We start from the raw sequence: 13,731 nt of genomic DNA on the forward strand, positions 1-13,731 counted from the left end.
TAGCTCATCTGATCATGTTTCCTGTCTGGTCTATCTAATAAGCTGACAGGATATCAACATCCTTTCTGGTAATATTCGTCGTGGGAATAGTTTCTTATTTCAAATTCTTGAATAGTTAGTTTTGTACAATCGAACAATCTCTTACAAATGAACATTTTAGGCTTACTAATTTGTTATTGTAACGTCCCAGAAGTTCCCCCAAGCCACTGAGATGCCAAAGAGAGTGAGACTCGAGACAAGGCTTGCAAAAAATAATAGCTTTTTATTTATGGCCAAAGCAAAAAGACTGGGTGAAACTATTTCTAAACCACAGGCAAAAAAGCATGTAAGGAATAGCCACACCTCTGGGAGAGTGGCTCAGAGTATTATATACATTTTTCCAGTTAGAAACAAAGTTTACCCAATTAGAGACAAAGGTTCATTACCAACGTGGGTCTTTATCTTCAAAGGTTTCATTGTTGAGGCCCCTGTCTCTGCCCTCCTTGTCTATGGATCATCCTTATAGCCCTGTGGGAAGGTTTTCCCCTCCTTAGCCAAGTTTTTTATTCAGCAGAATGCTTTCAGGTAACTCCCTACTCTGGTTCCTTTATCTATGGGCCTGATATTCCTGGATAACAATTTATGTTTTCAAGGATGTGCCTAGAGAGAAATAGAAGCAAGATAACAACTTTGCACTAACCCCAACCAGTATCAAAGTTACAATTTACTAAGCTAGAATTAGTTCCTAAGAATTAATTTCTGACAATATAAGCAGGAGCCAATAACAAAGGTTAATTCATAACAAATGATTTCTAGCAGTATATCATATCAGAAGCAAACAGCAAATATTGGTTTAATCCAGCGGTTCTCAACCTGTGGGTTGTGACCCCTTTGGGGGTTGAACGACCCTTTCATAGGGGTCGCCTAAGACCATTAGAAAACACATATTTTCTATGGTCTTAGGAACCGAGACATCAGCCTGGCATGTTCTACTTCCGTTGTCCCCCACCGCTGGAAGGTGAGTGTCCACGCGCAGCCCAACCATAAGTAGGCATGCAACTTTCGCAGCTGGCCGGGTGAAGTGCTCCTGGGCAGCAGCCAGGCTCCCTCGGCTGGCTCTGTGCTCAGGCACCCCACCTCGGGCAGAGGCTCAGCCGTGGCTGGCGAGGAGAAGCAAGCGGGGCCGCTTGGACAAAGGGCAGCTTGGCTGCTAGAAAGCTTGCCTGCCGCTCAGCCCGGCCTCACATGTGTCTGGCCGGGCGCGGCCCACCTGCTTCCGCCACAGTCAGAGAGCGCAGAGAGGCCAAGCCTGGAGGCTGCGGCTGCCTCCTGCCACCCAGGTGCTCCTGCTTCACCTGTAATCGGGAGGAGGAGAAAGCGGTGCTGGGGGGGCTGGCCGGGGGCACCATCAATCTGCCCTTCTGGGCCAGGTGTGGAAGGAGCCCAAGGAGGGGAGGGGCTTCCCACAGGAGAAAGACCAGCCCCGCTGCCCTTCTCTTGATGGTGACAGAGGGAGACGGCCTGGGGCAGGCTGGCCAATGCTCCCAGCCAGGCAGGGGTAGGAAGAGCAGGGTTGCAGGACCACCGGGGCCAGGCATCCCCTTCCCAGCAACCACTCTTCCAAGGCTTGCCGTTGGGGGCTCTGGGAAGGGCTGGACAGGCAAGCAGCACTGGGGCGAAGCGCTCCGTCTCTGGAGAGGCATCCGCATGGGTGGAAAAGTTTCACCTGGGTGGGCAAAGGGGCACTGCGAGCCCCGTGGGCAAAAGGGGTGCCAGGGCTGGAGCGAGGTGGGTGGTTTCCTCTGTTTGGGCCCAGCCCAGCCACTCCCCCCGGCCAACCTCAGCAAAGGCGAACGTAGGCAGCTCAGCATCCCTCCCCCACTGCAGCCCCCTCTAGAGCGTCTGCCCAAGAGGCTGGAGACAGCCCAAGAATCCCACTGCCCCTGCAGCTGCTGCCTGGCCTTTGGGCCAAAAGGCCATTGGGTCCCCTGGAAGAGGTTGAAGAAACCTTGTTCACATGGGCATAGAAGGGAGGGAAACCCCATGGGAAGTGGCAACAGAGGCCAAAGGGTGGCGTGGAAAGGCCCACAGGGGACCTCCAGGTCTCCCCCAGGTCCTTTCCTTGCAACTCAAGCCAGAGTCTGGCTCCCCTATGGCCGGAGCCCCTTGGCCTATGCTGGGATTGCTTGTGGGGGGTCCTGGAGCCTTTCTCCCACACAGAGGAGGGGGGAGCGGCACTGGCCTGGGCGAGCATTCTGGGGCTTCCCTCAGGCCGCTCCCCATCTGACTCCAGCACCAAGGCTCTGCCAGGGGAGGGGGGCTCTGACCCCAGGGCTCCCACCTCCCCCGCAGGCCGCAGTAGCAAAATTACAGTTTAGCAATGAAAATAATTTTATGATTGGGGGTCACCACAACATGAGGAACTGTATTAAAGGGTTGCATCATTAGGAAGGTCGAGAACCACTGGTTTAATCAATAACAAATATATAGTAGCATAAGCAATTCATAATAAAAGCAAATAGCCAATATTACTTTGATCACTATACTACTTCAGTATAATATAAGGGAGGATTGCTAGAGTATAATTATCCATATAAGGATAGAAGCTTGTTGTGAACTGGAGTTGTTGCTCCTTCCTACTTTAGGTCAATAATAATAATGTTTCAGTTTCTCAAAGAACATAAACACATCATCTAGGTGCATGAAATGATATACTGTACTTTATACTCTACCAATTTCTCCAACAAAAGTACTGTTTATTAATTGTCAACACTGAATTCCTCTGTATGATAATTTCAATTCAGTTATAAGTATCAAATTGAAATTGGGACACTTATTTATTTATTTACCAAGCAGATTTATTTGACTGCCAAATGCACACACAGTGACTCTGGGTAATGTACAACATTCCTCACTATTCATCATCATACCTAATTGATACCCTATATAGAGAGAAAATCATTCCATATTTTCCAGAATATTGATCCTTGAACCCCTCCCCCCTCCCAGCTTATAAAATATGTTGGATGAGTCTAGCACACAATATCAGAGCTGCAAAAATCAGCATAACCATGGGATAGCAGCAAAGAGATAACCATTGGCATATATGTTTGTTTAAATTTTTGCAACCCAGAATAGCAATATATTTATGTTGAATGATCTGAGAATTTTCAGATGAAATAAAATATTATCTCTGGGTACTGACTGTTTAAATGGTAAATCTGTTGTTAAAACGGGCATAATCTGAAATTAAAATGTAATTATTACCAGAACATTCATTTTTATCACAAAATTCCCCCCAAACAATTTGTAGTTTTCAATGTTTCCATTTTTCCATATTAAAATGACTTTCCAAATTTCATTCCTTAAAATCATTATTTTAAAATAACATACAACTCATATTTGTCTTAGTAATATCCAAATATTACTTTAAACCAGTTTTCCCCCTCAGTTTGATTTCATCTTCTGGTTTCATATTTTTTGTTACCATTTTAGTCTTCTGGCTATTAATCTTGAGACTTGCTAATAAACTAAAGTCCTTTAATTTTTCCATTCTCAAATCTGTCTAGTGGGATTTCTAGAATTAATGCCAAGTTATCCACATTCTTTTAAAATCTTCACTCCAATAATTATCTGTTCTTGTCTTCAAATGCTGTTTTATCTTCATTTAGGCTATAAATTCTCAATATGAAAAGTCTTAGCTACCTGTAGATTAACTTCCACCCCAACATTAGCCATCCAGGAGTGGCATGGATCTAATGAACAAGTGAACAAGTGAACAGGAGTGGCATGGATCTAATGAACAAGCTAAAAGTCATGAAGACCCTGGCCACTTTGAATCTGAGGGATTCATCAGGCTCAAATGGTTAGGCATCTTCACAATTTGATGTAAGAGCAAATCTGAGCTATTTTATCTGTGACGTACTCTGCAAGTTCCTTTGCTCAGCCCTGAACAAGGACAATAGATTTTCGCCCACCCAACGAACCCTCTTATCCATGATTAAACTATATATGAGGGAGGCCTTATTACAGACTGACCAGACATTTAATAACAGCAGCCAAAGCCAGGGCCTCTGTAAGTCTGCTGCTCAGGAAATAGAGTTGAGTTTAGGAAGCTCCAACAAAAGTGGAGCTATAGTGGTATATGACACATGGATAGAATTTTCCAAAAACATCCTATCTCCCCTCTCCCACCATACCTCCTCTGTAACCACTGAGATATACTAACCACCCCTAATCCCCCAGGTCCCAATATCCCACAACCTAGTTCCCCAAATAGGGGATCCTTGCCCAGAATCACTCTGAAACAAGATGGGCAGCAAATAAATGTAATAATAAAAATGAAATTCCCACATCTCTCAACCAAATATATGCAACTGAAGGGACAGGAGTAATCTAGGTCCCTGGGCATTTTAACACTCATTCTCAGTGCCCAGGAACACAAACACTACCCTTTATTCGTCAGCTATTCAGCCACTCCACCAAGATATTACATCTAGACTACACAAAGATCCCATGGTCTTACCAGAAGAATCAGTGCCTTACACAGGGAGAATCAATCTTTGCCCACAACGTAACCTGTAATCAGAGGATAACATTCAGACAACAAAATCTGACAGAACCACAACATGGTCATCACACCATCCTTTCTGGTGTGATGAAGAATGATGAAGACAAGATGATTCCCATACAGTGATCCACAACAAGAACAAGTCCTCCACTGTTACTAATTCTTCCCAGTTCATTCACCCAATATCATCTTGCTCTGATTTCCCAAAAAGAGAAGCAAAAGCTCTCCATTCAATAAGCTATAGGGAACCAGTCCTCAGCAAAATCTACTTAAGTGTCAAGCCACCACCATAATTAAGAAGCCAAATTTTGCTAGCTTGTGACTGTGCACCACTGCTGCCTAACACATAACCTCGCTCACCACCCCAGGAGAAACCCTCCCCCAACCTTTGACTATCAACACAGACAAAACACTCCTGTTGTTACTGCTTGCTGTCACAAAAAGAAAAAAGAAAACCCTCAGGACTGCCACCAAAAACCAGGTCTCTACTACCACTCATTCATTCATTCATTTATTTTATTTATTTGATTTGTCAATCACTTACATGATAATAGGTATAAGTATAAACATATAGTAGTTATGAATACATGAAATGGATACATGTAAGAAAAATAAAAAGAATCCATAGGACAGGGACAGTAGGCACAATGGTGCACTTATGCATGCCCCCTACAGACCTCTTAGGAAAGGGGTGAGTGTGCTATATTAGCATACTCCAAACCCTGACACCTGATTGGCCCGCACGGGCCGCAACCGGATTGGTTGACTCAGCAGCCGTGATTGGCACGCTGGGAATCTACCGCAATTGGCCGAGCCGATCACGGGAGATTCAAAGCGCTGCCATTGGCCGCCGAGCCACGAGCAATCCCTATATGAAGGGTTGCCGCGGCTCCAGTTTTCTTGTACTGAACTGAACACAAATAAAGAGCTGAAAGTTACTATGGTCTCGCGTCTCTCTGGGAACCGATCCTCCCTGATCTAACAGTGAGGTCAATAGTAGACAGTCTAAGGTTAAAGTTTTTGGGGTTTGGGGAAGAAACCACAGTCAGGTAGAGTATTCCAGACATTTGTTTTGTTCTTCTAAGTTGGCTTCTTCTTTATAGAACTCCTCCCCCTCTGGTTTATTGTGTTCTTGTGTATGCTGAGTCACCATTTCTAATTTCTGTAATACATAATTACACATTTCAAGTTTAATTTTTATCATGTCCCTTGTATCTTGCATATCTGATCTTATGTCTTGTAAGTCCAGTCTTATATCAACAAGTAGCTCCTCCATTATATCTTCTCCTTTTTTTCTTTTTCTTTCCTCTTCCTTAATAGTTGAAATCCTCTTCTTTGATAGATATATTCAATCCAGGTCCAGTATCTTATTTCAGCCAATATCTTTTGAGTTTATTTTCAACAATTCATACTCTTGAATCTTTATTCCACATCTTCTAATTAGCCTCCCAACTGTTTCCCAAATTACCGGGTGGTTCTATGACAATAATAAAGTTCCTTTTATTTTCTTTCAAGTTCCAAGATCCAAAGTCTCAGAAAGACCAGACGCTTGTTTTAAAACATATTAAAGTTTTCCTATACCATCAGGTGGCACTCTTGAGTCTTTTTCTTTTTAACTTTCTTTGTTGAACATGATGTTTTTATTAAGTTCGCTAATTTCAATCATTAGCTATTCTTTTCAACACACTCAATTCCAGCATTTAGTTATGTCCTTTAAGTGCGCACAATTCAATATCTGTCCAGTGTAATTTTTAAACCTTTGTTGTTTTAATGTATTTTCTTTTACATTTCTCCTCCAGATTAGTCCAGTAAAATAATCAAATCCAAATTTAAAAACCCATTTTCTTTTTTTCTTTTTTTGTAAATTTTATTTGAGTTTTCACAAAAAGAAAAGAAATACAAGTAAAACATCTTTTTTGAAAGCAGCATAATCCCGGGTTACATCTCTTCGTACAGACACAAATTCAAGTTCATGCTAATTTTTATATTCCATTCCATATCTTATTACTATTCTACATTTTCTACATACTTCTCCCCTCTTTTAACTTTCTTAATTTTATTTTATTTATTTCATCTCAATTCAAATCATTGTACTTATATTCTTTGTCTGTCCTGTTTTAACTGTCTACTATCTTTTCTCATTAAACAAAATTTCTCCTGTAATCACTGATTGGAGTATGACGCCTTTATATCATTCCCCTAAAATTATAACACAATATAATACATAACTTCCATTCGGATTCTGCTTGGCACATTCTAAAACTACACACTGTATTCTTGAAAAAAGAAAACAAATTATAAATGTATAATATAATTAAAACAACAATCCATTCCAATTCAATTCTATCATCAATATTAATATTCATTTAAATCTTAACATTTTGCATATTACTCTTCAGATAAATATCATACTTCTATGGGAACAATTATAAACTTTCCATAGTTAATTCCCCCCCCCTTCACTTATATTTTATAAAACATTGACTAATTAAAATGTTCCCGTTCCTTCCTAATTCAATTTTCTCATTTATTTTATTTCATTTATTTTATTCACAAACATTTCCCCAAACCACAAACATTTTCCCAAACCACAACTACTTTATCTCTCTTTTTAATCATATGTTGTTTCCAATTTTCTAAAATTATTTCTATTGCAAATATAACAATACAATCTTATGTACCTTCACAGAATCCCTTTTTCAGTTAGATTTTCACCCATTATCTCTAAATAGGTCCTGTTTCTTTACATCTTGCTCCAAGCCTTTGTAACTTCTCTTCCTTTCCTTCTTCCCTCTCTTCTTCTCTCTCCCCTTTTTACCCCCCTGTCTCTCCACCTCCATTTCCCTCTTCTGTATTCCCCTTTTCTGTTGCTTTCCAACATTATATCCACTTTTCAAATTATTTTTCCCTTCTTTGGCTGTTTTTTTTAGTCTTAAATTTTCCATTCTCTTTTCCCCCCTTTCCCCTTTCTTCCTCACATAGAGTTACTTGTTCATTAAAGATGGCTTCTTCTTTGTCCCAGTCTTCTTGTTTTGCAGTCTTTTCTTGTTGTTTCTCGTAGTTGCAGATCTCCATTTCTAAGAATTGAAAAACAAAGCCAAAAGAGCCCTTCCCTTCTTGTGCATCTTCTTTGTATTTTTTAAGTTCCATTTTCAATTCATCCAGAAGCGATGCCATTGTAAAAAAAATTTAAACAACCACCCAATTGGTTTTAGTCATTCAAATATAATAACCAAAAATCCAAAAGTCACCAGACAATCCAAATACACGCAAGCTGTTTCTTTTTACACTTTCTTTTTTTTTTCACTTTCTCTTCCTGGGGTTACTATTTAGTTGCAAAATCTCAGTTAAAATGTATCTTTTAGAAGTCTTGTTGAAGCTTTACTTTAGATTCTTTTGAAGTCCAGGCAGTCTCCTCCCTCCAGATCCTGCCCTTATTCTTTTCCTCCCCTTCCTGCTTATAAAAGGAAAAGTTTTTAATGTCCAGAAATCTTTATTGTCCCTTTGGCATTTAGTTGTTTTTTCAGCTTAATTGCCTATTGATGCCAAAGCGGATTTTTCCGATTTCTTATTCCGATCTCTTAGTTGTCAATGTAAGGAAGGAGAGAGAAGAAAAAAAATATTTCCCTTTTCACTTTCTTTCGTTGCTTCTGACCTTCTTTGGGAGCAATGTTATCTTTTGTTCCAGGGTACCTTAATTGTTGTTTTTTTCAGCTTAACCCGATCAGCCAAAAACTTTTACTTCTTATCTTCCTCCTGCACTTTCTTTTCCGGTTGAGTTCTTCTTTGAAGCAGCCATTTCTGACCACCACTCCTACCGCCTTCGGGAAAGGGAGTTTGGCCAGCTGAGGAGGAGAGATGCGACTCCCCTCGACCCTGCTGGTGATCTCCCCCCTCTTCACCACCTCTACGGGGTGGTTTAGCCCCGAAACCAGCCGGCTCGGGGCGCTCCAGCGGCGAGCCCAGTCACGATCACGGATTCCTGTCTGTCACTGAAGCCCTGCAAACTGGAACCAAAAACCCATTTTCTTTCTCACTTTCTCTGGTCGCCGCTTCCACACACTTTCCTCCAAAATAGCCCTTTAATTTGATATGGGGGTACCTCAAAAGCAATGTCCTTTGCCTGGTTCACACTCTGCCTGCTACTTCTCTCTCCAGCACAAAACTTAGTTTCCCGGAATGTTCTTTGTCTTTGTAGTGGCCATTTTAAGACCACTGCTGCAGCTTGCCTTCGGGAGGGATTTTCCTGTCAGGGATGAGAGTTGCGGCTCTCCTCAACCCTCCAGGTGATTTCCCCCTTCTTCACCACCCCACCAGGGTGGTTCCAGTCCCGATCGGGACCTTCCAGCAAGAGAGCTCGGGCGAAACTGTGCACGATCGCGGATTCTGCATCGACACCGACGAGGAACAAACCGGAAGTCAAGTATTCCAGACATTGACCACTCTGTTGCTGAAGTGGTATTTTCTGCAATCAAGTTTGGTGCAGTTAACCTTGAGTTTGTATTTATTGTGTGCTCTTGTATTGTTATGGTTGAAGCTGAAGTATTCATTGACAGGTAGGACGTTGCAATGTATGATTTTATATAGTATACTTAGATCAGACTGAAGGCAGCGTAGTTCTAGGTTTTCTAGGTCTAGAATTTCAAGTCTGGTGGCATAAGGTATTCTGCAACGAGTAGAGGAATGGAGAACTCTTCTTGTGAAATATTTTTGGACTTTCTCAACTGTGTTAATATCAGATACGTAATGTGGGTTCCAGACTGATAAGCTGTATTTGAGTATTGGTCTAGCAAATGTTTTGTATGCTCTAGTTGGTAGTGTGATATTACCAGAGAAAAAGCTACATAGGATTAAGCTAACAACTCTTAATGCCTTTTTGGCTATGTACTTACAGTGGGCTTTAGCACTTAGATCATTAGATCAGCTGCCAGCTGCATTGCACCAGTAAGCATAATCGAGCAAGCTTCCTCCAAAGGGTTCCTGGTGCAGCTCCCACCAGTGATGTCAATCAGCAGAAGCAAAGAACCAGTACATCTCTCTCTTGTCACTGCCAACAGCCTGAAAGGAAGTCTGAATCCTGAAGTCTAGCACATTGGATCAAGGTCTGACTCAGTAAACTGGTGCTCCACCAGAGTGTGCCAAACATAACCAGATAGGCTCCAGAGTCTCCACCAAAACACCATGCCTCTCATGCCTTCCTCCAACAATCCCACACATTGTAACCCAGCATTTCCCATCCAATACCCTACAATAATCCAAATTGAAATATTTTTGAAACTTGGCAGCCATCTGCTTTTTAAAACTGTGATCATTTAATGAGATTATATCCAGAGTTTACCCTTAAGGACTTCCTCAATTGCAAAGAAACCATTACTGATGTATGAACAATAAAAATACAGTTGTGCCTCTGTGACAATCAGTTTCCATTCAAGTAGTTGTTCACATTTTTAAATTCAAATACCTTCTATTTTATCAGCATTGACTGCAGTTTCTATGATATGCTCCCTTTATGTAAGCTGATTTTGACTCTAAATTCATTAGCAATTGTGAGAAGTACATAAAAATGAATCAACAGACTTTTGATAATCTGATCCATAGGATGCTTTATTAGGAAAATACTGCAGTGTGGACCCCTTGACTCTAAAACCATGTTTAGGAGAGAAGGAGACACCCCCATTTAGTGAATACAGCTTATATAGGTTTATCAAATCACATGGTTACATAACACTTCCTGTTTCCCATATATGGACATTATACAATGGTTTCATAAGAAAGTTCCAACCTTCCATGGACAACTCCCAACATTGTCATTATAGTTAGATTTCCTGTTATTCAAATTCCAGAAGATTATAAGAGAACATTAATATCTCTTAATGTGATTTATAATGTCAGAGCACCCCAGCACATACCTCTAACTTATGCCAAGTACATAGTTTTGCAATCTTGTATTTTTTTCTAGCAGAAAACACGTTACGTAAATGTTCTGAGCTTTAAAAGTTCAGACTGTGAACACAAAATGGTTTCAGTTCGGCTCTTTATATTCTCAGGTGTAATAACCAAATTTTCAGCATTCATTCAGAATTCTATTTTGATCTATTGTTTGTTGTCCAGGAAATCCATTTGATGTCCAAAGAGTTATAACTGCTGCTGTTTCCAACATCATAGTTTCTATTCTACTTGGGAAGCGCTATGACTATGAAGATCCCACATTTCTACGACTTCTGGAAATAATCACTGAAAATATACATCTTTCAGGGACCCCAAATATATTGGTAATCTAATATTTCATTTGAAGAAAAAATATGTGAGGTGTAGGCAGATGTACATCATTTTGCTTTATTGCTAAGCAAAGCATGTTGCTTGTCATAGCAAGATTGTGTTCAAATAATAAAATGAACATGATATCATGATTCAAATTTTATATAGTTGCATTGAAATATCTGATGTAAGTATGCAAGTCACTTTTTTCGGCTGTGACATCACTGACTGTCTCTTCTTTCTATAAGCAAATGTCCATGTTACTTTTGAATGCACTCAAATTGTAGGGTTGGCAGCCTTCTATTGAAAATGCCATTTCAATCTCTTTCCCTCTCTCTCACACACAAACACACTTTACTCCACAACTCGAAAAGTACTACATAGTTTCCTTGATTTGAACTTGCATTCAATTTCTTAGATTGACCATTCTCATTGCTTGTTTGGGAATCAACAGGATGCGAGTATGAGGAACTCATTTAAGAATATATTGAAAAATGAACATTTCTTCTTCCAATAATTGTATGGAGGTTTAGTTCATGAGATTTGGGCTTTAGTGAATTTGAAATTTTGACTATGTATAGCTTCCTCAATTATCTGCTTTTGCTTATTATTGGGGTTTATTTTTGTTGACTTATGGAACATCATTTTCATTAAAATGCTTTAAGATGTCTGACAACTGTATTCAGATTATTCAATGTTCTTAATATATATATATATTTCTTCATCTTTCTTTCAGCTATATAACATATTTCCTATGTTGGGCTTCCTTTTGGGTGCACGTAAAAAAGTAACAAATAACAGAAAGGAGTTCCATGATTTCCTACAGACTACCTTCATAGAATATGTCAAAAATCTTGATGAAAATGACCCAAGGAATTTTATTGATTCATTTCTTATTCAGCAAAGAGAGGTAATGGATTATTTTATATATGCCTTGAAGTACAAGTGTTTTTTAGTATTTTTACATGTGCTTGGTGAAAATTCTTGCTTTAGAAATTTGTGTGTGTGTGAACAGGAGGGGGGACCAAATTTGTTGTCCTTTCTAATCATTCTTTGTTTCAGAGCCTGCAATCATGTCAATTACAGCCAATTTACTGTGTTCTTGTTATTATTGTTGTTGTTTGCATTGAAGAGACCTTCAATATGTATATTCTGATCAAACCTTTGGTGGGCCAGTTGATTTTTTTTTTTTGATTTTTTTTTTTGGTATAACCATTTTATTGTATATAATCAGGTACATCAGGGAGACAGCAGAGAATGTGGGCTGGAGCAGGCGTGGAATAAATATTAAAATCTTCAGACTGGGGAAGAGATAGTGGAGGATTGCAAGTTGACTTTTGCAGGGGATGGAGGGCAGCTAATGGTTGGTGTCCCTTCTTTTCTGGCTATAGTCTGAAAACATTAAGATGTGATTTCAAAACATGAGACCTAAAGGTCCTGCTTTTTCATATCAGATTGGATGTAGGAAAAACATCAATTATCTGGGACTTAACCACTGGCCTGGCACTTATTATGGAGGCCTGGCAGAGAGAACTGGAGATTGTTAATGAAATTAATGAAATCTTTAAGAATTTTACTGACTGGACATTTCATCTGAAAGAATGTTGTGTTCAATTCTGGGACCTTATTTTCAAAAGGCTAATGATAAGCTAGAGAGAATTCAAAGGCTAACAGCAAAGATGATTCAGGAATGTGAGGACATGCCGTATGAGAATAGGCTGAAGGAACTTGGGATGTTCAATTTGGAGAGAGAAAAATTTAATGAAGACATGATAGCTACATTCAGAGGTATTAGGAAAAGTTACCCAGAAGGTAGATGGGAGCTATTTTTCAAATTTCAAAGTAGGACTAGAAATTTCAGGTATAAGTTGAAGCTATCTAAATATTGTTGAAATATAAGGAAAATATGGTAGGATCTGTACAATAATGGAATCATCTGTCTACTGTATGCAGCTTGTGAGTTCTCTATCTTTGGAGATTTTCTTAAAGACTAAAGTGATCTTTCACAGATGGGCTAATTGATATTCCTTCAATGCTGCAAAGAGTTGGAGAAGATGGTTACTATGATCTCTTCTTACTCTACAATACTTTGATTGTATGATGATAATTTGCTTGATTTTGCATGTTTGCTGCTACCAAATGTAGACAAGACAGAATAATGGTACAGCTAGGGTGCCTTCCCACTTGCTACATGAAGCATATATATAATCCTGAAGACTTGGAATTTAACCCAAACATAGTGAAACTCCTGTTGTACTTTGAAGAGAACAATGGTTTATTTTATGAAACACCTGAAAAATAGCAGTGTTCTTTGAAAATGTTGTTGAAGTCCAAGCTGATCAACAATAAATCGTTATTATGGCCATTAGATCAGAAAACACTACATAGAAGCACATAGACCTAAAATTATAGATAAGAGTAAAAAGTAGGCATAAAATACAATAAAATGACATAAAAATAACATTAACGTGATAAAATAAAAATAACAACAATGATCACCAAGTTCAATGCTAATCTTCAGTCGTTTAGCATTAGATCTTCCCATGCTATGTAGCATATCGGGCAGCAAGGGACTTCTAGTACTTTTGGTTTGGGATGAGTACATCAGTGTCTTCCCATATGATGTTTAAAATCTTTAAGTTGTCTATGAACATTCTTCACCATATATTTTGAGGGCATTCTCATGATCGTTTGGCACCAAAGGGGATCCATCTCATTGCCCATCTTGGAAATCTGATTATTCTCCATAATGGAGTATATGATCTGCATGTTCAAGTTTTCTGGGTGCATTATGTTATGTACAGGTGAAAGTCGAAAAATTAGAATACCGTGCAAAAGTTCATTTATTTCAGTAATGCAACTTAAAAGGTGAAACTAATATATGAGATAGACTCATTACATGCAAAGCAAGATAGTTCAAGCCG

The 13,731-nt window shown here is 39.6% G+C and overlaps 1 protein-coding gene across 3 annotated transcripts in view; it reads left to right on the forward strand.

Annotated features, from left to right (window-relative positions):
* The window catches only part of LOC113422628 (cytochrome P450 2K4-like), a 109,057-nt gene that overhangs the window by 79,384 nt on the left and 15,942 nt on the right, over nt 1-13,731 (forward strand). For all 3 annotated transcript variants that reach the window (XR_015746423.1, XM_087949150.1, XM_026683717.2), the window contains exons 4-5: nt 10,661-10,821; nt 11,544-11,717. Coding sequence is in view for 2 of the 3 variants with exons in the window: in XM_087949150.1 (XP_087805276.1) it covers nt 10,661-10,821; nt 11,544-11,717 (335 nt within the window). In the remaining variant the exon portion in view is untranslated. The remainder of the gene's footprint in view (nt 1-10,660; nt 10,822-11,543; nt 11,718-13,731) is intronic.

The sequence above is a fragment of the Notechis scutatus genome, chromosome 1 (genome assembly GCF_049901735.1).
Source record: "Notechis scutatus isolate UNSWTSFEM ecotype Mainland chromosome 1, rNotScu1.2, whole genome shotgun sequence".
Taxonomy (NCBI): Eukaryota; Metazoa; Chordata; class Lepidosauria; order Squamata; family Elapidae; genus Notechis; species Notechis scutatus.